This window comes from Staurois parvus, unplaced genomic scaffold (assembly GCF_062004578.1).
Source record: "Staurois parvus isolate SC_StPar_1 unplaced genomic scaffold, SC_StPar_1.0 ptg000014l, whole genome shotgun sequence".
Lineage (NCBI taxonomy): Eukaryota > Metazoa > Chordata > Amphibia > Anura > Ranidae > Staurois > Staurois parvus.
The window spans coordinates 14,345,539-14,371,383 of record NW_028317810.1 but is presented as its reverse complement, the minus strand read 5'-3'; the positions used below and the strand labels follow the sequence as shown (position 1 = coordinate 14,371,383).

The 25,845-nt window shown below is 40.9% G+C and overlaps 1 protein-coding gene across 1 annotated transcript in view; it reads right to left on the bottom strand.

Moving 5' to 3' along the window:
- Positions 1-1,372: 1,372 nt before the first annotated feature.
- The window catches only part of LOC149473545 (uncharacterized), an 84,650-nt gene continuing 60,177 nt past the window's right edge, over positions 1,373-25,845 (bottom strand). The window contains exons 20-27 of the mRNA XM_089677582.1: positions 22,603-22,734; positions 21,796-22,025; positions 21,584-21,722; positions 20,418-20,501; positions 18,516-18,718; positions 13,359-13,437; positions 7,011-7,220; positions 1,373-5,222 (exon numbers count right to left, since the gene is read on the bottom strand). Coding sequence (XP_089533708.1) covers positions 5,172-5,222; positions 7,011-7,220; positions 13,359-13,437; positions 18,516-18,718; positions 20,418-20,501; positions 21,584-21,722; positions 21,796-22,025; positions 22,603-22,734 — 1,128 coding nt within the window. The 3' untranslated portion in view covers positions 1,373-5,171. The remainder of the gene's footprint in view (positions 5,223-7,010; positions 7,221-13,358; positions 13,438-18,515; positions 18,719-20,417; positions 20,502-21,583; positions 21,723-21,795; positions 22,026-22,602; positions 22,735-25,845) is intronic.

Genomic DNA, 25,845 nt, shown 5'->3' with positions numbered 1-25,845 from the left:
AAATTCTAAAAATGTTAACCCCTTCCTCCCTAGTGACATTAGTACAGTTTCAGTGGTTTTTTTTCACTGATCGCTGTATTGGTGTCACTGGGGATGTCAGTGACCCCAAGTCAGTTCCCCCCCAGTGTCAAAATGTCCACCGCTGTCCCGCAGTCCTGCCATAAGTCGCTGGTCGCCGCCATATGTTGCTGATTGCCGCCAAAAGTCGCTGATCGGCGCCATTATTAGTATAAATAAAAATTAAAAATTCCAGTATCTTTCCCGCCATTTGTAAACGCTATAACTTTCACGTAAACCAATTAATTTACACGTATTGGGATTTTTTTTAGCAAAGACATGTCGCAGAATGCATTTTGGCAGAAATTTATGACTAAATTTGATTTTTGCATTTTTTTTTAACTGGACATGTTTTATAGCAAAAGGTCCAAAATATTGTTTTTTTTTCCTCAAAATTGTCAGCCTTTTTTTTATAGCGCAAAAAATAAAAACCGCACAGGCAATCAAATACCACCGAAAGAAAGCTTTGTGGGGAAAAAAAGGATGTAAATTTAATTTATGTACCGTATTGCATGACCGCGCAATTGTCCGTTAAACTAGCGCAGCGCTGTATAGCAGAAAAATGGCGTAAGTTGCAGTATTTATACCATAGTTTGTAGACGCTATAACTTTCACACAAAGCAATCAATATACACTTATTGGGATTTTTTTTACCAAAAACATGGAGCAGAATACATTTTGGCCTAAATTTATAACCAACTTTGAGTTTACTATATATTTTTTATAGCTGAAAGTAAAAAATATTGTTTTTCTTCAAAATTTTTGGCCTTTTTTTGTTTATAGCGTGAAAAATAAAAAGCGCACAGATGATCTAATTACACCGAAAGAAAGCTCTATTTGTGTGAAAAAAGGACGTAAATTTCGTTTGGGTGCAGCATTGCGTGACCGCGCAATTATCAGTTGAATTAGTGCAGTGCCGAATAGCAAAAAGAGGCCTGGTCATTAAGGGGGGTAAATCTCAAGTGGTTAATAGCTTGGAGAGGATCTGCCAAGAGGAGTGGGCCAAAATCCCTTCTGAGATGTGTGCAAACCTGGTGGCCAACTGCAGGAAACATCTGACCTCTGTGATTGCCAACAAGGGATTTGCCACCAAGTACTAAGTCAGGTTTTGTGAAGGGGATCAAATACTTATTTCCGTCATGAACATGCAAATCAGTGCATAATTTGTTAGACATGCATTTCTTTAGAATTTTTTGTTGCTATTCTGTCTCTCAGTGTTACAATACACCTACCATTCGATTTTTAGACTGATCATTTCTTTGTGAGTGGGCAAACATTCAAAATCAGCAGGGGATCAAATACTTATTTCCTGCACTGTACATCGTTTAAATGTTTTACCTGCCCTGAAGATTTGTAATTCTGTTCATCTATACTTATGATCCAGACCCCCCCCTCCAAAACAACATAGTAGTAACCTCACTTTTCTCCACTACAAGCAATACAACGTGGTCACCAAGTCCCTCAACAAATTTCCAGTATTTTCAGCACTGAGCAGTGCAGGTTCAGATTACTATCCTAACTTTTTCAGTATGATCCATATTGTGCCGGGGGTTATAGGAAGGTAATGAAAAAATGATCTGGGTTGAGTTGTTTGTATTCAAAAGAACCTTACTTTAATTTTTTTTTTTTCAGGTTCGAACGCCGCTTTAATATAAAAAAACACATTTAAAGTCAGCAGCTACATAAACTGTAGCTGCTGACTTTTAAAATACAGCCACTTACCTGTCCCTCGGTCCAGCAGTGTCCTCACCACCGCTGGTTTCACCGGCCGTCTTCTCTCCCTTCCACCGACATCTTCAGTGTGGGCACCCGGCTGTGACAGCTTATGGCTTCACAGCCAGGTGCCAACTGCGCATGCGTGAGAAGTGCTGCACTTTGTGAATGGCCCCGTAGTCTTCTGGGACCTGTCGTGTCCCAGAAGACTACAGGGAGGGAGGGGGAAGGACAACTGCTTATGAGCACCTAGGCGATTGCAACGGAAGTGGGAGCGGGTACCTGTCAAATTTGGCTACCCCCTCCCCCCCCCAGCTCCCCAAAGGTGCCAATCCTTAATGGGGAACGGGGGGACAAAGGATTAAAGCGGAACTTCCCCTTTTGTGTGGAGCTGTGCTTTAAGCTCATGCATACTAAGTAATGTGCAAGTGTAAGGTTTTTATTATCTCGCAGAGAAATTACAGTTCTACCCAACAATGCCTTCATCTGATTTTATTTCCAAACAGATGGAGCCATCTTTGTTTTGGGCAATATCCAGGTGCACCATCATGTAAATCCTGCAGCTTAGCTGTGCTCACAAATAGCACAGATCAGTCCCTCTGCAGCCTCTTATAATGTTACTATAAAATTACTATGTTGCAGTTTGATTAATGGGAGAAGAGTCTGCGGAAATGCTTCCTTATGCTTGCAGCAGACTGATGAGATTATCTTTAGCCAGGCAAATTCAGTTTTCTGGAGCTAACAACTGCTAGAAAGTACAAGTAAAAGTAAACAAAAGCAAAAGTATGTAACACGTCAAGATTTTTAATGCAAAGTTATTGAATGGAACACTTTAAAGTGGTTGTAAAGGCTGCATTCTATGCATGATGGTAAAAAACCTTCAGTGTGCAGCTCCCCCATACAGCCCCCCCCAATACTTACCTGAACCCAATCCAGCAATGTGCATGAGAGCAGCAGCTCTCCCAGGTCTCTCTCTCCTCATTGGCTGAGACAATCATAGTTAGTGAGGAGGGAGCAGGGGATAGAACTGAGCCACGCTCCGTGTGTCCCATAGTCATAGACAGCCAGCTTGGGAGTGAGCGCAAATGACTGCCCCCAGGGCAAGCAGCTTGCTCTGGAGGAACTCAGCAAGGGGGAGGAGCCAGAAATGCCAGCAGGGGGCCTGAGAAGAGGAGAATCAGGGCTGCTCTGTGCAAAACCACTGCACAGAGCAGGTAAGTATGATATTTTCATTATTTTAAAGAAAAAAATATCAAACCTTTAGAACCATTTTAAAGCCCAAAGGTCCAGGCACAAGGAAAAAATCTACCACTGCAATGTGGGCACCCATATTGCAAGAGTTAAAATGCTCTTTTTTGTCAATGGGTAAAGGAATACAGTGAAATACTTACCCGATTCCTTGCTCCAGCAGAGTCCCTCCAACCGGTTCCCAGCAGCCACTTAACGTGCTCACACTTAGAGCTCGTTCACACTTGACATTATTTCTAACTCTTGCCAAACGCCCCTATAGCGTTTGACAGGCGTTAGACAGGCATTTGGGAAGCATTTTTAACGCTCCTCAAATGTTTCCCAAACGCCCCATGCCTGGTTTTGAGGCATTGGTAGGTGTTTGCCAAGCATTAAAACCGCACCACAAATGCCTATCATGAAGTTAAATGGTATTAACGCTCAGCAACCGCCTCGCAACCGCACTGCAAAGCCTGACAGGCGTTTGTGGAGCGGCACCATAGACTTGAATGGGAGGCTTCAACTCCTCCTGACTCAACACGAGGCGTCAGTTTTGCCTCGACGCTAACACTTTAGTGTGAACAGCACTCTGTGCTGCCATGTGCAGAATTTTCATAGGCGTTTGTGAAGCGTTAAAAATGCTTCCCAAACGCCTGTCTGACGCCTGCTGACAAAGCTAGTGTGAACTGAGCCTTACATTCTCTACATATAATGCAGGGTTAGCAGCCCTCCATTATACATAATGATGCCAAGGGCCACCAGAGCACTGGAGGAAGAAGAGCACTGAAGGAGCAAGGGTAAGGTAAGAAATGCATCTTTCTCAGCTCACCCCGGCCCAGTTAGGTTTTATATCTGCATTTAACTATCACAAACTGGATTTACTGTCCAATTCTTTTTAGTATATATCTGGCATTGAGGTCATGGATAAGCAGCAGTACTAGCAGCTTGTTTAGTCATACTAATGAAAGATGCTTTGTGATTGGTTGTTATGGATTACTGAAAAATACCTGTACTCTGCACCATGTTAATAAATAAAGCTAATATAGTTCTTAAAAATATTAGATAAAAGACTATTTACTGACATTTTTATTATGAACAAGTTACAGCTGGCTCTGCTGTATGCTGGCAACCTTCCAAGAAGGTACTCAGTTTCCGCCTGGGTTCACATATATGCAGTGTGGTATATCGCAAGTGATTCGCACAGGAACCGCACCGCATTCCTGTGCAAATCACATGCGATTTGTGTGCGGTGCGATTGGAATTGGAGCCATACATTTTGTATGGCTCTAATCGCACCGCATCCGCACCATAAATGTACAGGACCCTTTTTTTTGGTCTGCACTAGAATCGGATCACATGGGTATTCACACCTATGCGATCCGATTCTGCACATCGCACCGCGGTTTGCGGACCACTTTCGGGGTGTTAACTTAACATACACACCCGCTGAGGTTCGCATGAATGGAATGCGATTCTGATGCGGTGCAGAGTTCACACAGAAAACGCTAAGAATTGCGGACCGCATCAGTGTGAACCAGGGCTCCATGACATCTTATGTTAAAAAATCTGCCCTTTGGAAGCATATGCACAGATGTTTTTCAATTGCTTCCTTTTTTTTGCATTTACTGCATGATTTACAAAATAGGACCGGGCATAATTAGTCATTTATGCTCATAGTATTTTCAGTAAACGCTTTGCATAACCACCCTACATACTCGAATGTTTTCTTTTTTGCCTTTAATGAATAAGTGTTTGTAGAAGGTACCTATATGAGTGGCTGTGTTATGAAATATGTACTGCAGCACAAAACTACACTGCAGTACAGATAGGCCATACTGCTTCTAGGTGCAGGGAAATACATACTTATGATTTCAATTGTTCAACATTATACTGTATATTGTATAGATACAGGGCTTGTAGCCATTATAACTGTGACCAGCCACAGAATACCACATCTACTCCCATCTAGGAGTGTACGTTTGGACAGAGAATCAAAGAAGAGTAGCTGTGGGTCCCATTTCTTGAAGGACTATGCACTGGTATGGTCAAACGTATGGATAATAAAGAAAAAAAAAAATAAATGATGTGGCAGGTTGCAGGGAATTCCTGCGGGGAAATCCTTGTGGAGTTGTTTGTTACTCTTGATTGGAAGTGATGCTTTACAACATTCTAAACTATTTCCTGATACCTCCATGAGATAGCGAACGTTCCATAATTATGGGTCTCTGTAAGTAAAAAAAGAAAAGAAAAAATAAAATTTTCTGGATATACAATATAATCCAATGGTTATGTTTTATTAGGGACCATAAAAATTTTAAATTAACAAAAAAAATAAACATTTCAAGATGCATATTTCATAAATCTTTACCACAAAATCATAGTGATAGCCTTGTAACCTAAACACTTAAAGGACCATAATCATGTAAAAAAATTGTATTCTCATATGTTCAATGTACACTGCTTCATACTTTTTTTGTTTATTTTGGCTTTGTATATATCTGATATACTGTATCTATAGATTGTTAACCTTGTATTGATACAATGTTATGCAGGGAACTATTGATCTTTGGACTGTTCTGTACAAGATAAAAACAAATAAAAATTTTTACTGTTAAAAAAAAAAAATTGTATTCTGTAAGCGGTTGATACTTTTATTAAAAGTATTTATTATAAATATTCCTTTTTTATTGGACATAAAAGTGCGTAACTTGAAAACTGCTCCAATGGTTTATACTTTGGCATGTATCACTCTTCCTTACGCTTTAGTATTGTGAAGGGAAACAGGGCTTGTCTTGTTATATACTGTACATTTTATTAGTACCCATGTCCATAATGAAGTAGATGTATTCTGCTTTAACTAGGATAGTCCTAAAAATAGGAAATTGAATTACATAGCAAGATAAGCCCAGAGGTGTCAATAAAATACCACTTCAGTCAACAAAAGTGTTTTTATTGCACAATAAATGTAAATCCCCATCCTTTTTGCTAAGGCCCAGATACATAAAGCTGGAAAGCACATAAACTGTGCTAAAGTGCCTTCTCTTGTTTAAAAATGTTTTAATTAAGAGGTAGACTACAACAATCACACCGTTATGTTAGGTAGAATAGACATTTTGAGAGATATACATAAACATTAAACAGAAATTCAAAATACAAGTATAAAAAGGAAAAAAGAAAACGAGTACATGAAAAAAGTAGTCAACAATATCAGCAGATTAGGTACAAAATCACCTGAATTTAAATACAGAAAAACCCATTAATGACATCAAATCGAGTAATAGGTGTCGATGCGTTTTCCAACCATCCCATTTACTGTTAAATGACTAAAGTGCCTTCTCAAGCATTAAAATCACATGAAAACATTGAGATGTCACTTTCTCATGCCTCAAGACCTCATTCACACAAGTGTACCAATCCATGCCCCCATGTGAGGAGTTGTCTTCACCCGTGCGGGATACACAGGTGTTCAGACAGACTGCGTTCTGATCAATGCATTGGTCATGCATGGATGCACTTGCAGGTCTGTGAAGCTGCCTGCCTGTTATTGATTTGAATAGCATTCCTGCGCAGAACACCTGTGCATTCCATGCAAGCAACGACAGCCCTTCACATGGGTGTAGGATCTCATAATCATATATTTTTGCAGTATTTACCCGTTAAACAAAATTTGTTATGCCTTTTCATATTTTCACAACTTTCTTCCATGTTTGTTACTGTAATAAATGCAGAGATTTGTAGATTAGGCAGGAAAGATGTTATTACAATGGCCCTGTCTTACTACATACGTGCATAACAACAATTGAGATAAGTCAGCTATACAGGCAGTGCATTATTCATAAAATACACAACAAAACAGGTTTTAATAAATATTAACACACACCAATAAAATTATTTGCATCAAGCTGATCTTTTTACACCTAAACACAGCTAAAATAATTGAGAAGACTATAAATCACTTTAATCACAGCTTGATGAGCTCTAAAATTCTTTAGGGAACAGTGTAGATTACTCACTTTGTCTCTGTAGGAGTGTGCCAGATCTGTTCTCAGCATAGTTAGATCCTCCATGCTGCCTCCATGATATGGTCTGTTATCTGCCCGCAGTTCTCTGACTCTTCCCTGCAGGTTCCTCAGTATCTTTAATGCACTGAAATCATGCTGCGATGCATTTCCATTAAGGGATGGTGAAGAAGCTGAGCGCAAATGTGAGTTCTCCTTTCTTTCCTGTTGTGATGAAAGCATTAGCAATTCTGCCCCTAAGTTTACTGTCAAGCCATTTTATATACACTTTCTATATGTAAAGGACAAGTAAATCTAATATATGGTCTACTCAGGGGCAGACTGACTATTCAGGCACTCGGGCACTGCCCGAGGGCCCAGGGTCAGTAGGGGGCCCCATGAAATACCCCTGGTACCTTTTTATAAGCTTTTTTGGGTGTGCTTTGAGTGTGGGCAAGGATACAGGGGCCCTATTATCCCCTATTGCCCGGGGGCCCCATGAGTTGTCAGTCCGCCCCAGGTCTACTTTATGTAAGAATGCTGCCAACAGCTTTCACTTATATCTGTGATCAATGCTCTGGCCACATTAACCTCATTTTATGCAAAAGAAAATTGCAAATTAATCCATGCACATCAGTTATCACAACATATCTTTTATGACCAAGATAAGCCTTCTGATGACTCGTGTACAGCAGAAATAATCAAAACCTGCAACAAAATGCAGAGGCTACACATTTCTTCAGTGGTGCACTGGAGGCCACTGTTTAGGGAAAGATGATGCAATATTACAGAACTTGGATGCAGATGCATCATGCATCCATGTTCAGGTTACTTCCACCCTTCTACCCTTAAGGTGTATTTCCATTTCTGCAGTCAAATTTGAAATTCCTCCACTGTAAGTTTGTTATGCATTACCATTTAGGCAGCGTAGCTAAAAATAAATTAAAAATATTTCTTACCGTTTTAGTTTTTTATTATTATTATTATTCAGGATTTATATAGCGCCAACAGTTTGCTCAGCGCTTTACAATATAAAGGGAGACAATACAGTAACAATACAGTTCAATACAAGAGGGTTAGGAGGGCCCTGCTCCTTGGAGTTTACAATCTAAGAGGGAGGGGCTAGTGGTACAAAAGGTAATAACTGTGGGGGATGGACTGGTAGAAGGAATAGAAGATTCCATTATTAGCTGAAGGCAGGATAGGCTTCTCTGAAGTGAGAGGTTTTCAGAGATCGCCTAAAAGTGGGCAGAGTAGGCGATAGTCGAATAGATTGGGGTAGAGAGTTCCAGAGGATGGGGGAGACTCTGGAGAAGTCCTGGAGATGAGCATGGGAGGAGGTGACAGGGGAGCTAAAGAGCAGGAGGTCATGGGAGGAGCAGAGAGGATAGTTTGGGTGATATTTGGAGGCACGATTGGTGATGTAATTTGGGGAAGAGTTATAAATGGCTTTATATGTTGTTAATGTTTTGAATTTTATTTGTTGGACAATGGGAAGCCAGTGGAGGGATTGGCAGAGAGGGATGGCAAATATAGAATGGTTAGTAAGGTGGATGAGTCTGGCAGCAGCATTCATGGTAGACTGAAGAGGGGATAGCCTGCGATTATAGGTAGGCAAATGAGGAGGGAGTTACAATAGTCAAGACGAGGAGCCACATACGCCTCTGACGTCACGCCACCGGATCAGGGAGGTCCAGTGGCCCCCATAACTATCCAGCTGGTTAGTGATTTGAACGGTTCACCGCTGTACATTTTTATCTGCACATTGGCGAAGGCCTTCATGATTTTATCATGCAATTTTATCATGTGTGTTCACTATTTTACCTTTGATACATTAATAAACATTTTTATGTCTTGACATACTACACTATGGATACTATTTTTTGCTTCACGCTGAGCATTTAACCCCCCAGGATCCTATGGTGACTACCCCTGAGGCCCAGAGGAGAGTGATTCAATTCATTCTTGACATTAATATTGGTTTACTTGATACCCATGAGGTTTGGTCAGCCTCAGGCATACACACGTGTATATTGTTTAATAGCGCTGCAGTTTCTACATTTATATTATTTCTTAAAGGTTTTTAGGTACCCTTTTTAGTGTATCAGCTGCTTCCATTTGATTGCTCATAAGCGCTCGCTGGACCACCCTTTTGTGAGAGATAACAAGGGAGTGAATAAGTTGCTTAGTGGTTTCCGAGGTTCCGCGTATCTTGGAGATGTTGCGAAGGTGAAGTCTACAAGATTTGGACAGTGATTGGAATTGGGGCTGAAAGGACAGATGGGAGTCTAGGTTTACACCCGGTACCCTGGCATGAGGGGAGGGACTGATGGTTGTATTATTGATCTTGATGGAGAAGTCAGGGGAGGGGCACGGGCTGGAGGGAATAGTATGAACTCCGTTTTGGAAAGATTTAGATTGAGGAAGTGGAGTGACATCCATGCTGATATGTCACTTAGTAGGTTATTAATGAGAGAGGAGACTGAAGAGATGAAGTGAGGAGTAGAAAGTTAGATTTGTGTGTCATCAGCATAGAGATGGTACTTAAAGCCATGGGAGTTTATCAAATGACCAAAGGAGGAGGTGTAGATGGAGAAGAGAAGGGGTCCAAGGACAGAACCTTGAGGGACCCCTACAGAAAGAGGAAGTGGAGAGGAGGAGACAGAGTTATAGGTAATGCTGAAGAGTGTTGCGATAGTAGGAGGAGAACCAGGAGAGAGTAGAGTCCCAGAGGCCAAGAGAGTGGAGTTTTTTAGGGAAGAAGGGACGGTCAACAGTATCAAAAGCCGTAGAGAGGTCAAGTAGTAAGAGTATGGAGTAGTGGCCATTGGTTTAAGCAGTTAGTAAATCATTAGTGAGTTTTTGTAGGGTAGTTTCAGTGGAATGGAGTGAGCCAAAGCCAGACTGTATGGGGTCAAGAAGGTTGTTGTCAGTGAGGTAGGAGCCCAGGCGATTGTAGACTAAGCGTTCTAAGAGTTTAAAGGAAACCGGGAGCAGGAAGATGGGTCTTAAGTAGTGCAGGCTGGTGGGGCCCAGGGAGGGCTTTTTAAGTATGGGAGTGATGTGCACATGCTTTAGAAGTGAGGGGAAGGCACCGTTAGAGAGGGAGAGATTGAAGATGTGAGTGAGGGAGCAAAGGATGGAAGAAGAGGGTGACCGTAGTAGTCGAGAGGGGACAGGATCCAGGGGGCACGTGGTGAGACGGGCTTTTGAGAAAACTTTAGTGACTTCTTCAGTAGTAGCAAGGTCAAAAGAGGAAAGTGTTGAGGGAGGTTTAGTATAAGGTATGCTAAGTGGGATAGATGTCTGTATAGCGGAGATGCCTCTACGAATTGCATCAATCTTGTTTTTGAAATGATTTGCAATCTCGTTAGCAGTGAGTGAGTTACTGGGTGGAGGTGGAAAGTAGAGTTAAAAGTAGAGAAGAGATGACGAGGACTGGATGACAAGGTATATTCATAAGAGAGATAAAGTAGGCAGCATGGAGGGAGGAATTGTATGTTAAGAAAGCAGATTTATATCGGGTGAATGCTTGCTGAGATTTGGTTTTACGCCACAATCACTCCAGTGCACAACTATGTCGTTTAAGATTTCTGGTGTCGTCAGTCTGCCACGGTTGTAATTGTCGGGGCCTGATACTTTGTGTAGTTAGAGGAGCAAATGAGTCTAATGTGGATGAAAGTGAACTGTTGTAGACAGCAGTGGCCAGGACAGGGGAGAGATTCTGTCATAGAGGTGGTCAGTTGCAGAGTGGAAAAGAGAAGGGTTTAAGTTGTGAAGGTTTCTGCGGGTAATTGTTTGCTGCTTGGAGGGATAAGTGTTTGAAGATGAGGACACTGTGAAGGTGATGAGATTATGATCAGAGAGAGGAAAGGGGTTGTTTGTGAGGTTGTAGGGAGTACAACAATGGGAAAAAACAATGTCTAATGTATTCCCATCAGTGAGTGGAGAACTGTATACATTGTGCTAAGGCAAAAGATAAGATTACATTGAAGAGTTGGGATGTAGCCGGGTTGTTCACATTAATGGGGATATTAAAATCTCTGAGAATGATAATGGGTAGTTCAGAGGAGAGAAAGTAGGGCAGCCAAGCAGAAAAGTAATCAAGAAAGCGTGGCACTGGTCCAGGAGGCCGGTAGATCACTGCAATCCTCAGAGAAATGGGAGAAAACAGCTGAATGAAGTGAGTCCCAAAAAAAAGAGGATAGAGAGGGAGGGTTATGGAGGACTTAAAAGGTGCTCAGTGGGGATAGAAGCAAACCAACTCCACCTCCTTTCCGACCACTGGGTCTGGGTGAGTGGGTCCAGAGAAGACCTCCATAGGAAAGTGCTGCGGGAGAAGCAGAATCTGCTGCTTGAAGCCAGGTTTCTGTAATTGCTAGTAGGTTAAGGGAGTGGGAGACAAAAATATCAGGAACAGAGGTGAGCTTATTACAGACAGAGCGGGCATTCCAGAGTGCACATGAAAAAGGGAGGGTGGTTTTTGGAGATTAAATTTAATGGATTGCGGCTATTCCCGGAGGAAGGAGGGTGCCTTGATATACAAGGTACCACTCAAGTCTTGAGATAACCCTTGTTAGAACAGACGTAGTTCACAACTGAAAATAAAGATCTGCCACCACACTACATACGAGGGTAGATTAACTAAAACTGGAGCACTCAGAATTTGGAACAGCTGTGCACGGTAGCCAATCAGCTTCTATCTTAAAGTGTTACTAAACCCAGGACCCTGCATTCACTATATCTGGTCTCCCACAGTACACAGAACATGGAAATGCAATTATTTTAGTAAATGTAAACTGCTAAATACCTTTTCTCATCAGCAGTTACAGCAGTCTTGTGACTTTAGCAGGGCACTGGTTAAAGCTTGTAGGAGGAGTTTTTTTTCTATTCTAGGAGGATGTGAAACATCTAACCCTCTGTCTGGACAGTGCTGATTGGCCCTGTGCTGATCAAATGCACCCTCCAAGGAAAAAAAAAACCCTCTCTAGCAATACACACCAAACTGAGCATGTGCATGTGACCACAGGTTCAGTCTGTATCAGGTGGTCATTTAAGAAGAGAAGGGGCACAGAAGAAAGGATCAAACAGCCTTTTTACACAATGCAGAGGATTAATCCCTTAGATTCCATAGGGAGTATAACAAGGATGCTTTACTGCATATACAGCATGATTTTACTGTTGTGGGTTTAGTAACACTTTAAAAGCTGAGTTCCAGTTAAATAAAAAAAAATAAAAGTCATAAAAGTCAGCAGCTACAAAAACTGTAGCTGCTGACTTTTAAAATACAGTCACTTACAAGTGTGTAGAGCTGCGCTGTGTGAATGGTCCCGTAGTTTTCTGGGACCTGTCACGTGTCCCAGAAGACTACGGGGAGAGAGGGCAACTTCCGTTTCCGATTGCCTTAGGTGATCACAGCAGAAGTGGGAGCGGGTACCTGGCAAATTCGGGTACTTGCTACTCCCGCCCCCCAAAGATGCAAATCCTTAATGGGGAGCGGGGGACAAAGCATTAAAGCAGAAATTCCCCTTTTGGGTGGCGCTCCACTTTAAGCTTGTTCAATTAAGCTATGGCAATAAAACCTGGGAGCTGATTGGTTTGTATGCAGAGCTGCACCAGATTTTGCACTCTCCAGTTTTAGTAAATCAACCCAACAATATTCTCCAATATATTACAATACTAACAAAAGCTAGGTATGATTTTAAAGCAACTAAAAAAGGAAGCAGCAATTTTAAATATTTTAGATATGCTATGTGAATGGGAAACATAATTTAAACAGACATACAGGAGTTGAGGGCAGCACAGTGGCTAAATGGTTAGCACGTCCGCCTGGCAGTACTGGTTCAAATCTCAACTACAGCACCTCCTGCCTAGCGTTTGCATGTTCTCCCTGTGCCTGCGTGGGTTTCCTCTGGGTATTCCAGTTTCTTCCCACACTCCAAAGACATGCTGGTAGGTGAATTGGCTCCTGTTTAAATTGTCCCTAATATGTATATGTATGAATGTGAGTTAGGGACCTTAGATTGTACGCCCCTTGAGGGTTAGGGACTGAAGTGAATGTACAATATATATATATGTAAAGCACTGTGTAAATTGACGGAGCTATATAAGTACCTGTAATAAATAAATAAATAAAACTGAAAAGTTAAAAATCTGGTGCAGCTGTGCATGGTAGCCAATCAACTTAACTTCAGCTTTTTCAAATAAGCTTTGGCAATAAATCCTGGAAGCTGATTGGTTTCTATTTAGAGGTGGACCAGGTTTTGCACTCTCCAGCTTTAGTAAATCAACCCAACAATATTCTCCAGTATATAACAATACCAACATGACAAACAAGTAATATAGAAAGCAAACTGCACTTACCAATGACAGCCTGCGGATGGCTGAGCCAGCTCTCTCTGGATTCCTGTGACTCTCTGATGCTTTGCTTCTTGACAAACTTCTGCACCAAGTAATCAAAATCATCTTAATTACCATTTATTTAATCTTAAAAAAAATACAAAACTGGCAAGTATACAGCTTTGAAGTGTGATATTTAAAGTGGTTGTAATCCCTTACATATACCCAGTGAAGTCACTGATCTCATATGATACACAGATAAAACAAAACAAATACTCCTACATCAGTTGTGCTTATTTATCTAAAGTCTTCTCTTCCCTACATCTGTTCAAAGAGCTGAATTTAGAAAGCTTGTCTGAGAGCTTGGAAAAAAATGGGGTGTAGAGCTGAAATTACATATTGCAGAGCTCAGTGAAGAGAGCTCTGAGATCTGATTGGAAGGATTAGACACACCCCCTTCCACACAGCACACAGTAACAGAGCTGAGGATGTCAATTTGCTGGAGGTCCCTCCCCTGTCACCATTCTTCTTTTGCGGTCAGGAAAACGTCTCAGAAGTGATTCATAGTGATAGCAGAGGATGGAGGCAGCAGACAGAAATGACTGTTAGTGCTCTTAATTTAGACAAATACACATTATAGAGTGATATGCTTTGTTCATATTTCATGTCTGAGGTTTACAACCACTTTAAATAATTTCATGCTCACATTCTCAGCTAGGCTGATGTTGTTAGCTGTATTTAATTCTATTCTAATGTATTCTATAATTAAGTGAAATATAGGAAGAGTCTGCTTTCATGGTATGCTCAGCAAGTCAGACATGTAGCTGATGTACTGTATACATTTGTTTAAAAGTCCCTAACAGGAAGGATGTTAGGGCTAGGAACAGTTCCATAGCATACAAGAGTTATATAATTTATCTGAAGTTCATTTGTTATACATATCACATAGTGTACATAGGAAAGTCATGTGCCTGTACAAATGCTTAAAGTATATCTAAAGCCAAAATGTAATTTTAAAAGAATATGGAATGGTTAAAATCCCTGTCACTTTACATTTTGCCATCTAGTTCCTGTTGGGTAGATTTCCCTTCACTATCCTGTATACTCATCAGGAATTGAAAAAAAGTTTCTTCAAAGTCAGGGGAAATACCCTCTTAGCAACCACGATTGAATCAGCTGTTCTTATTGGAAGACTTCATGTATTAGAGAGTGAATCTCCCCAGTAGGGACATAGACAGCAGTACAAACTTGACATAGGTTATAATCTCCTTACCACATTAATTAAAAATACTAACAAGATTTTTGGCTTTTAATACAGTTTAAATAACTACCCTAAAATCTAGACTCAACCTGGAAGCCCTACCTCTCTTTAAAAAGACTTCTTCAAGCGCTCTGAGGAAGTCTTTGTAATGAAACCTGTAGAGCATAGCCGCACAGAATATGTCACGGCTTCAGGTCTCGTTTGGTGGAAGGATCAAGCTATCTGGACAATTGCATGCTGGGAGTGAGCTGGTTGCACGCAGCAATGGCCGTGCTGTATTTCAGACCTTTGCTGCAGGGTTTTATACCTTATGCCATACTTACTGAACAGTTTTGAATGTGAATGTCTGTTTTAAATTGCTGGTTTTATTGTTTATGCACTATGGTAATCCCCAGATGTTGGAGATGAATCCCTGAATGTTGCATATGCTGATCTGAGTTTACAATTAAATATTATTGAGCTTTTGGACTTTTTCCATAAATGGTTCTACAGTGCTGCACTTTCACATCCCTTTTAAAACCACTTGACCTCTGTAAGGTTTTATCCCCTTCGTGTGCCAGGGAATGTTTTGCTATTCATCACTGTGCTATTTTAACTGGCAATTGTGCGGTCATGCAACATTGTATGCAAATTAAACTTTTATAATTTTTTTTTCACACAAATAGAGCTTTCTTTTGGTGTTATTTGATCACCACTGGGTTTTTTATTTTTTATTATATAAACAAAAAAGACCAACTGTTCCTATGCACACAAAGTTTTGTGTGTTTGTAAATACAGAACTCTATGTATGCTTGGACACAGCTGATCAGCTGACTTCAGTCAAAATTATTGGCTGAAATCAACTGCCAAACTCGTGCGGTGTCCAATCACACCAGGGGTTGGCAGGGGCCGAACCCGAAAGAAGCTGCCGACATACAGGTATTGATTGTACCTGTAGCTGCCGCCCACTCACAGTATGTTTATTGTGAACGATCGACAGGTGGTTAATACAGAGATTTTGTGAGCACTGTATTTTGTTTCAGCTTATGTATCATATTGTCATAGTTTGAAGTGCTGTTTTTGTATTTAGGTTTGAGAATTTATTGTGTCCTGTGGTGATAATGACTTAGTGACCTAGATTGCAAAAATTATTTAGCCAAATATCTTTAATTATGCAGTCTAGTGTCTAAACACCTTTGGAAAGCTTTACAAAGATATATAATAATGAGCAAATCTTGTTTTTTATGCTGTAATACTCCTTAACTCGTTATCAGCCTCATGGATATGAATTATATTAGTGAAACTGAGATGAGATGTATGGCAATGATGTTTTGAATAAAATAAGTATGTTATTTATGGAAACCATAAAATTGGATCCACAAGGACATTTTCCACATATAATCTTAATTACTGTACATGCTTGTGTAAAAATACAAGGAAACAGCTATATTTTAGCCCTCTTCTTCAAGTAAACACGATTACAATTAAAAGTTGCTTAGCTTAGATCGTGGCTTCTGGCCCGCTCACCTAGTCACCAATTATAAATATACAGTATACAGTATATAGGACCTCTAAGATTAAATCCTAGAAGGGGCGACACATGTCAGAGGGGCTAGGCCTAGGGGTAGGGACTGTCTCTACATCCACAATGTAAAAGTGAAATTTCCATGAAGTGCAGTCTCGTTCTATACTGAGCTAGACAAGCTCTTGAGACCTGCACCCAGAGCAGTGGACTTCCCGAAAGCCTGTTTTACTAGCTTTTTGCTAGTTTCAAACAGATCAGAGCGGCTGTTATTGTTGCTTTTTTTAGTCACCAACTAGATCATACAGATTCACTGTAGGATCCTGGAAAACCTAAGGATTCCAAACAGCACCAGAAAATTTCATCCAGTGCTCAGGGTAAAGATGCCAAACTGTCCCCCCAAATTTAACAGCAGTACACATTCTATCCTGTAGTAAAATATGGGGCTAACAGTGACACAGAAAAAAAAATTTCTGGTATTTGTTTGAGAACAAGGCGTCTGTGTTGCTGGTGTCAATGGAAAAATTGGAGGTGTCACTGAAAGAAAAATGTACCTGCATCAGTGGTGACATTGGAAAGAGAAGTGTCCCTGTTTTAGTAGTATCACTGGAAGAAAAATGTCCCTGCATCAGTGGTGTGACACTAAAGAAAACAATTCCCCTGCATCGATGGTGCCAATGGGAGGAAAATGTCCCTGCTTCAGTGGTTTCACAGGAAAGAAAAATGTTGCTGCATTGGTGGTGTCACTAGAAGTAAAAAATGTCCCTGAATTGGTCATATCATAGAAAGGAAAAATGCCTCTGCATCAGCAGAGTCAGTCAAAGGAGGACTGATTTGGTGGTGGAAGGAAGGGAGGAGGGGAGCTAGGAACATGGGGACTCTGTGGGGTGCATTTAATTAGGAGGCCCTGTGTGGCTCTGAGGATGGTAGGGTGACTTTAAGAGGGAGAGGGAAGCTGTGGGGCTAACTTGCTCCATCTAACCCTTTGTGTACTTACAATGTAGACCTCCTCAGCATGGCACCTGCCCAGGAATAAAAGCAGCTTCTTCCTCCCTCAGGTCACGTGACATGTCACAAGGGAAGACAGTAAAAAGGACAGTCCCTTACTCTCTGGAGGATATCCATACTGAGAAGGAGGTGTGTTCTCAGTGGGCACCAGTCCTGCCTTCTCTCTCACACCCACATTATGCTGCTGTTAGAGGGAAGAGAGGGCAAAATTCTCCCTCAAGCAGCTATGGTGGCCCCTACACTATACGCTATTCTCCAGTTGTCTGAATGACAAGAGTGACGGCAGTATCACTCCTGTCAGTCAGCTGGAGAATGGGGCACTGACAAGCTCCCAGTGCCCCCTCCATATATCAACACTGCACCCTGAACAGGTACCCCCTCATCCCCTATGTTCTGGCCCTGATTCCAAATACCATGAGAATGAGCCCCTGCACTGTGTAGGAGTGAATTTTCAGATTTTGGGGCCTAAGTGCCTTGTTTTCCTTTTTTAAATTTGTTTTTACCTAGCATTTTGGAGGTGGGGGCTTAACAGTTGTTCCTTGTATTTTGATTCAAAGTCTGCTTCAACTTCTAAAATGCCAAAGGTAAATGTCTATGTGGACACACAGTATGTAAGTAAGTAGCATATCTATTGTTTTAGCCACAGTACTTCACATGTTACCTTTCTCTTAGAAAGTCCACTTTGCATCTGTAGGAAGAAAGAGCTACTAAAATACAAAATTCCAAATACTAGCAGCAGCAAATGAGAAAGAGAAAAAAAATAATTAGATACCTGAGAATGGCTACTATTGGACTTTAAAATGCCTGATAATGAGCACTCACACAGAAAGGAGAAGGGTTATTTCACCACACTTATGTATGTTTATGAAATATCACTGTAGAATAAAAAGTTACATCCTGAGGTCCAGCCCTAGACATCCAGATTTTTCACTAGCAGATCTTTGATTGGATAGTATATACTGTCAAATAAGAGCATCAAACAAAAATTCAGGAGTCCAAACTTTTTAATGATAAAACTGGTTCTGACCACAAAAAATAGAGTTTGGATATTCGTTTGGCATTCTAATTGGATTGTACATATATGGAAACTCAACTCTGGGGTTTCCACCTGTATTTAAGGGGTGTCCCTGTTTTGTGGAGTGCTGCCAATCCAAACATAGTGCACCCAGTGATAATTCAATTGACCTATTGGAAATCTGTATCCATCTTCTCATTTTCACTTTGTTTTGATTGGACTGTGTCTGAAAACCCTGTACAATAAGTCCTGTGTGCAGCTGCTGGCCAGCTGCCTTTGAATACTCTGTTTGCTAACAATGAACACTTCAGAAGCTTGCCAATTAACTGCAATAGCTGTTTCAATATCTAGTCGACTATGAATCCAGTCAAGGAGAGTTTTTATTTATTGACTTACTTTTCAAGTTCAGCATTGAGCTCCTCTTCAAATTTCCGAGCAAGTTTTGTAGCAGTCTCATCTTTCCACTTGGCCATGTTCCTTTGAATAGCTCTCAGCTCATTGTCCTTCTCCCGGAGCTGTTGCCGCAGGGATTGGTTTTCAGCTCCACCTGACTCCCGGAGCTGATCTCTCTGTAGATTGGTGATTTCCTCTATGTGCTCCTGAGACAGAGGGTTATCACAAAACAACAGGGTTTATGAATGGAAGAGAACAAAGCAATGACTGAATGCTGTTATGGTCTTCATTTCATATACAACAGTAATATCATCCTCCAATAAAAAAAGGCCAAATAGTGTCTGAAAATGCACTCCATATCCAGCAAACATATTCTTGCATTGGAGTGCCCCTGCATAGGGTGGTTTATCCATACACTCCCTGCTCAGCGCTTGTTTTCCATTGTTGGATGCCAGCATACCAGAACTTCGATTGTGGACACACGTCACAGAGTGTATGCAGCATGCATTTGGGTTCAGGGACTCTTCAAAAATATAGAAAATGGGGTTGATTTACTAAAACTAGAGCGTGCAAAATATGGTGCAGCTCTGTATATAAACCAATCAGCTTCCAGGTTTTATTGTCAAAGCTTAATTGAAAAAACTGAAATTAGAAGCTGGTTGACTACCATGCACAGCTGCACCAGATTCTGAGAGCTCCAGTTTTTGCAAATCAACCCCAATGTGTTGCTGACTACTAAAGGCATTTGCAGGACCTTTCATTTGCCTGTTCGAAAGGGATTATGTTGTTTTGCATACATTGAAGATAGATTCCCATGTTAAATAAAACATCTGTGAATGTGCAAACAAGCTTTTCTCCTAAAGCTTATATTCAAATAATCTGTTTTTTGTCCGCTGTGTTTTACAATCATTGGGAAACCTGCATTTTGTTCCTAATGCTGGCCACGCTAAGCATGTCGGGAGAGAGGAGCAACAGAGTAAGGCTACGTTCACACTAGCCTTGTGTGCAGGCGGCAGAGAGGCGTTTGGGAAGCGTTTTTACCGCTTCCCAAACGCCTCTGCCAATTCTGCACATTACAGCACATGGTGCTGTTCTAACGGGAGCGTTTGCGTCGCGTTGCGTCGCGGCAAAACGGACGCCTCTGGACGAGTCAGGAGGCTTTGAAGCCTCCTATTCTCGTCTATGGTGCCGCTCCGCAAACGCCCGGCCGGCGTTTGCGGTGCGGTTGCGACGCGGTTGCGGGGCGTTTGCGGAGCGGTAACACCACTCAAACTGCATTATAGGCGTTTGTGGGGCGTTATTAACGCTCGGCAAACGCCTAGCAACCGCCGCTAAACCGCACATGCGGCGTTTGCGGAGCGTTTGCCGAGCGTTAAAAAACGCTCCGCAATGCCGGACCAACGCTTGCCAAACGCTATAGGGGCGTTTTGCAAGCGTTGGCAAAACAGCCTAGTGTGAACGAGCCCTTAATGTTTTTAAATATAACACAGGAATATAACTGTGGGAGACATAAAAAACCTGTAAAGTATTTATTTAAAAATATGCCTTATACCATGAAGATAATTTAGAGAGAAAGCTACATGTTTTTTCAAATTAGGCATTCATCCATGTGTCACTGCTTTGTCTTTGGAGTAAGCTTATGATCAGGAAAACGACTACTATCCTTTAATAACTGGGTAAAATGCCCGTAGACTAATGGAATTTCTACACCAAGTACAAGAAGATAAATGGGATCGTGTGCATATTACATATGTTTGTTCCAGGGCTGTCAAAGTAGGAGCTGAAGTGAGTTGCATGGTATACGCATAATCAGCACAATTCCTTTTCTAGAGAACTCTGTAGTAGAATCTCTTTGAAGTCTTCAACAGGTAACTTTTTACAGATATTTATGCATTCAATAATCACCTGTATTAGTCTTTCCTTTAACAGTTCCAGTGCTTTCTCCTTCTCTAATTGCAGCTGTTCTTTTAACTGTTGCAGGTCTCGTTCCTGGAAAATATATTAAAGATCAAAAAGTCAAAGAAAAAAACATTTGTGTTAATATTGCATTTATTAGTTTGTAAACAAATATCACATTGATATAGCAGATTACTGTTTCACTTATTTGTTTCTGTTATGATGTTATGTCTTTACTTTGTACAGCACTCCGGAAGGGGGGCCCCTGCCACTTCTGCTGTGAACACCTCCATTGACTGTTGTTTATAACATCCTCTGCCTGCAGATCAAGGAGGAGTATCTTTGAGATCATTTAGCATTCTGCCATTTCACCCTGCCTTGATGAAGGTGGCCCCTAAAATATATTGTCTGTCTCAACTGGTTGAATAATAAAGACTTTGGCCTTAGAAACAGGGGTGTCAAACTGGCGGACCTCTAGCTGTTGCGAAACTACAAGTCCCATCATGCCTCTACCTTTGGAAGTCATGCTTGTAACTGTCAATCTTGCAATGCCTCTTGGAACTTGTAGTTTGGCAACAGCTGGAGGGCCACCAGTTTGACACCTGTGCCTTTGAAGGATTTTTCATTTGGTGCTCACTTTTACACCTATAATACTTAGGTTTCACGATTCTGGGTATCATCCTCTACTGGGTTGTACCCATCTTTGTGGTTGGCTGCCAAACACAATTCAACCACAAAGATGTGGTCAGCTTGAAATAATCAAGTAATGATTTAGTCCACATTTTGATAACCTGTGAAAATCCCTGTCCAGCTCCCTGCTACCACTACCTCTCAAAGAAATAATAACTCCTTACCACTTGATCCAAATCTAAAAAACGTTTTGCCTTTAATTATACTTTAAGGCAGTACTGGACAATTGCTTCAGTAGCTCATGTTCCAGTGGAGGAATCTTTGTTTCCATGAGTTTCCATCCAAATTCCCACCCATCCATCATAAAAAAGTACACTAATTCTACTATACTAGAGCAAATTTGTGGGGATTTCGTGGCTATATAGATCAGTGTGGATGTAAATGAGTGTTAACTGAAGATACAGTTAACATATTTTGAATAACGAAAAAACAATAAGACTGTGAACATACAGTATAGAATGAGTTTACTGCAGTATTTCTCCCACCTTTTCTCTTTGCACATGAAGGACGGTGCGCTTTTGTGCCTCAACTTCTTGCTTTAACTCATGCATGAACTGGTTGGTTTCCTCACTTATACTATGCAGCACCTGCATTGCTTGGTTGGTGGACAGACGGGATGGACTTCTGTAAGAAATATCATCCATTACTGTGATTAAGTTAGTCTTTTATAGTCATTAATATATGAAATGCCACATACCCGTGTCTGCTGTGTGATGGGCTCTGCATTTTAGACCTCCCTGGAGTAGAGTGGATACGTTCACATGCTGTACTGATCTCTCTGGCCAAGGCTCTCTCAGATCGCTCAGCCTGGGCCAGTGCCTCTCTCTCTCTGAAAACTGATTCATTCTTTTCTGCTCTTAGTACATGTTGCTCTTTCTCCATTTCCTGCAGTCTGTGTTTTAGACGTTCCATGTCCCGCTCCTTTTCCTACGCAACAGAGTGTATCTCGATCAACTACATTTCTTAAGAATATGAATACTTCACATATAGCAGATCTAAAAGTATTGCAGATATTTTTCACCGCTCTACACATTCTCAGATTTTTAGTATAGAGAACATCTAAACAGCATGGTAAGGCACATGATAGCATCTGTGCATCCAAGCATTGCCCATGATGCCAGCCATGTAAAAGGAAATTGAGCTCAGCTTGATACAGAATTTAACATTCCCAAGTGTCATTCTGCTGCAAGGACAGTGAGGCTATTCAGATTGTAGCATGAACTATTTTTTTGTCTACCTTCCTTTTGGTTGAAAAAACAGTCCATATATTTTACTCAAATGTATGTAAGGTTGACACTTGTCTATACTTTTAAACTCTTGGGTCTTTATTTATAACTAATAAATGTTTATTAAATATTGGATTAATGGGGCTTTACAACATTATGATCTGTTCATTAACACAAATGCTCCATTATAGGTTCGCATGAATGGCTAATTGACTTTGACCAATAAAGGCAAATAAAAGGATCTCCTAGCTGAAAGGCTACATTTATTGTAGATATACTTGTGTAAGCTCCTGTTCCAGCCTCCTCAGCTCCTCTTGTTTCTCCTCTTTCAGCAGCACTCGTAGTTCATCCAGAGCTTCTTGCTTCTCACGCTGTAGAGAACGCTGGTGAATCTCATGTTCCTGAATGATCTATCGATAAAATTAGGTTGAATATTCTAAATACAGTGCATATACACAGGAAATTATAGTTATCTACATATATTTCTAAAGGACTATAAATGAGTCCATTAGTGGAGAAAATAAAGGTAAGATGAGCATCATTTTTTTAATTAATTTTGTATTTAGATATTTATTCATTATTATTTAGATATTTAGAACAACCATACATACAGATGATTGCTAGTGAAAATCTATAGCAAGTGTGCTTTCATCTATTTACATTGGATCAATCATTAATTAAATAACGTATTTCTTAAGTATTGACACTTGCGATGTGGGTTGGGCTATTCAAGTGCTAGTTTAAACATGGCTTTTTACTGAGAGTTATGTGGGTTGCCATTGTTGACCTTCTTTAGGAAATGCTAGTTGACTTGTTGTTTTTCTGACCTTCTGGCTTTAATATTTTTTTAGTTTAGCTGGCCATTGATGGAACAAAATTCAGCTGGTTCAGCAGGAATTTTAATCCATCTATGAGTAGACTGGTTGTGTTGCTTGAAGATTTTCCATCTATACTCTGAGACATACAGTTGCAAGAAAAAGTATGTGAACCCCTTGGGATTACGTAGAGTTTTGCATGAATTGGGCATAAAATGTGCTCTGAATGTCATCTAAGTCACAACAATAGAAGAACACAGTCTGCTGAACATAATACTACACAAACATTAGATGTTGCCATGGTTTAATTGCACATAACATGTAAACATTCACAGTGCAGGGAGGAAAAAGTATGTGAGGCCCTAACTTAATGACTTCTCCCAGAGCTAATTGGAGCCAGGAGTGAGCCAACCTTGACTCCAATCAGTGTGATGATATTGGATGTGTTGCTGACAGCTGTCCTGCCCTTAAAAAACACACACCTGTTTTGGGTTTACTGGTTTCAAGAAGCACTGTCTGAAGTGAACCATGCCTCACAGAAAAGAGCTCTCAGAAGACCTATGATCAAGAATTGCTGACTTGCATGAAGCTGGAAAGGGTTACAAAAGTATCTCCAAAAGCCTTGATGTTCATGTGTCCACGGTAAGACAGACTGTCTACAAATGGAGAAAGTTTAGCACTGTTGTTACTCTCCCTAGGCGTGGTCGTCCTGTAAAAATGACTGCAAGAGCACAGCGCAGAATGCTGCATGAGGTAAAGAAGAATACCAGAGTGTCAGCTAAAGACCTACAGAAATCTCTGGCACATGCTAACATTTTTGTTGACACATCTACAATAAGGAAAACATTAAACAAGAATGGAGTACATGGGAGGACACCACGGAGGAAGCCATTGCTGTCCAAAAAGAATATTGCAGCACGTTTGAAGTTTGCAAAAGAGCACCTGGATGTTCCATAGCACTACTGGCAAAATATACTGTGGACAGATGAAACCAAGATTGAGTTGTTTGGGAAGAACACACAACACTATGTGTGGAGAAAAAAAGGCACAGCACACCAACATCAAAACCTCATCCCCACTGTAAAACATGGCGGAGGGAGCATCATGGTTTGGGGCTGCTTTGCTGACTCAGGGCCTGGACGGATTGTTGTCATTGATGGGAAAATGAATTCCAGAGTTTATCAAGACATTTTGCAGGAAAACGTACGACCATCTGTCCGCCAACTGAAGCTCCGCAGAGGATGGGTGATGCAACAGGACAATGACCCAAAGCATACAAGTAATTCAACAAAACAATGGCTGCAACAGCACAGAATACGCCTTCTGGAGTGGCCCAGTCAGAGTCCTGACCTCAACCCGATTGAAATGCTGTGGCATGACCTTAAGAGAGCGATTCACACCAGACATCCCAAGAATATTGCTACACTGAAACAGTTTTGTGGAGTGGTCCAAAAGTACTCCAGTTCATTGTGCAGGTCTGATCTGCAACTACAGGAAACGTTTGGTTGAGGTTATTGCTGCCAAAGGAGGGTCAACCAGTTATTAAGTCCAAAGGTTCACATACGTTTTCCTCCCTGCACTGTGAATGTTTACATGTTATGTGCAATTAAACCATGGCAGCATCTAATGTTTGTGTAGTATTATGTTCAGCAGACTGTGTTCTTCTATTGTTGTGACTTGGATGACGTTCAGAGCACATTTTATGTCCAATTCATGCAAAACTCCACGTAATTCCAAGGGGTTCACATACTTTTTCTTGCAACTGTAACCCACAACAAATATGCAGATAATAAATCTCAATAGATTGACTTCAGTACAACCAGCCTGTTGGGTTTATTTTGTTCGAACACTACTGGCAGCTATAGCTGCCGATGATGATCATTGTATTCTGATGGCTGGAAAACCTCCAGAATACAATAGCACAGCGGGAGGGGTTCCTCCATCAGCCCAGACTGTTGATGAGGGAATTGCATAATGTATGCATAATGGCCTGCCTTACTAACCTGGAACAAGTATGCTGATCAGGAAAGTCAGAAGAAGGTGAGAATCATCTGCATATTTATTGTCAGCTAGTGTTTCAAAACATAGAAACTAGATGGCCATCATGACTAACGTTTGCAAAATGAAAAGTCAACAAAGGCAGCCCTGCAGAAAGCATGGGAGACATGAAAAAGGCTTCTCATATACCTGAGTACTAAAAAAATAAACAATAATGCCAACTGCTACTGCAATAACTATCATATCCAATTTAGAAGTATCTGGAAAGGGTTTCTTACAGAATGAAGTTGGGTTCTTATTAGGTATGATCGGCAAACCTTGTTTGTTATGAGGTGAGAATAAACTCAATGATACTTTTTGGTGAGTCTTTTACAGCATGCCTCAAGGAAGCTGCTTAGTTTTCATAGAATGGTAAAAGGTTAGAATCCCTATTGGATGTGTACAGCTGTCCAAGGCTCTGTTACAAAGATTTTCTCTCACATACATCATGGATGATGCTTTCCCCGGGTAGGAAATGAGGGAAAATCTGATACAGAAATATACGTACAACAATACAGTTCTGAGTATTCTAGCCTTCCCCTACTCTAAAAGAAACATGTTTATCCCTGTCTGTTTTGACATTGGAAATTTTCTTTTTCGCTTGCTGTCTGGTGAAACCATGTCACTGGGATGGTAACTGAGGTAAAATCTTCCTGAAAGTGCACCAGA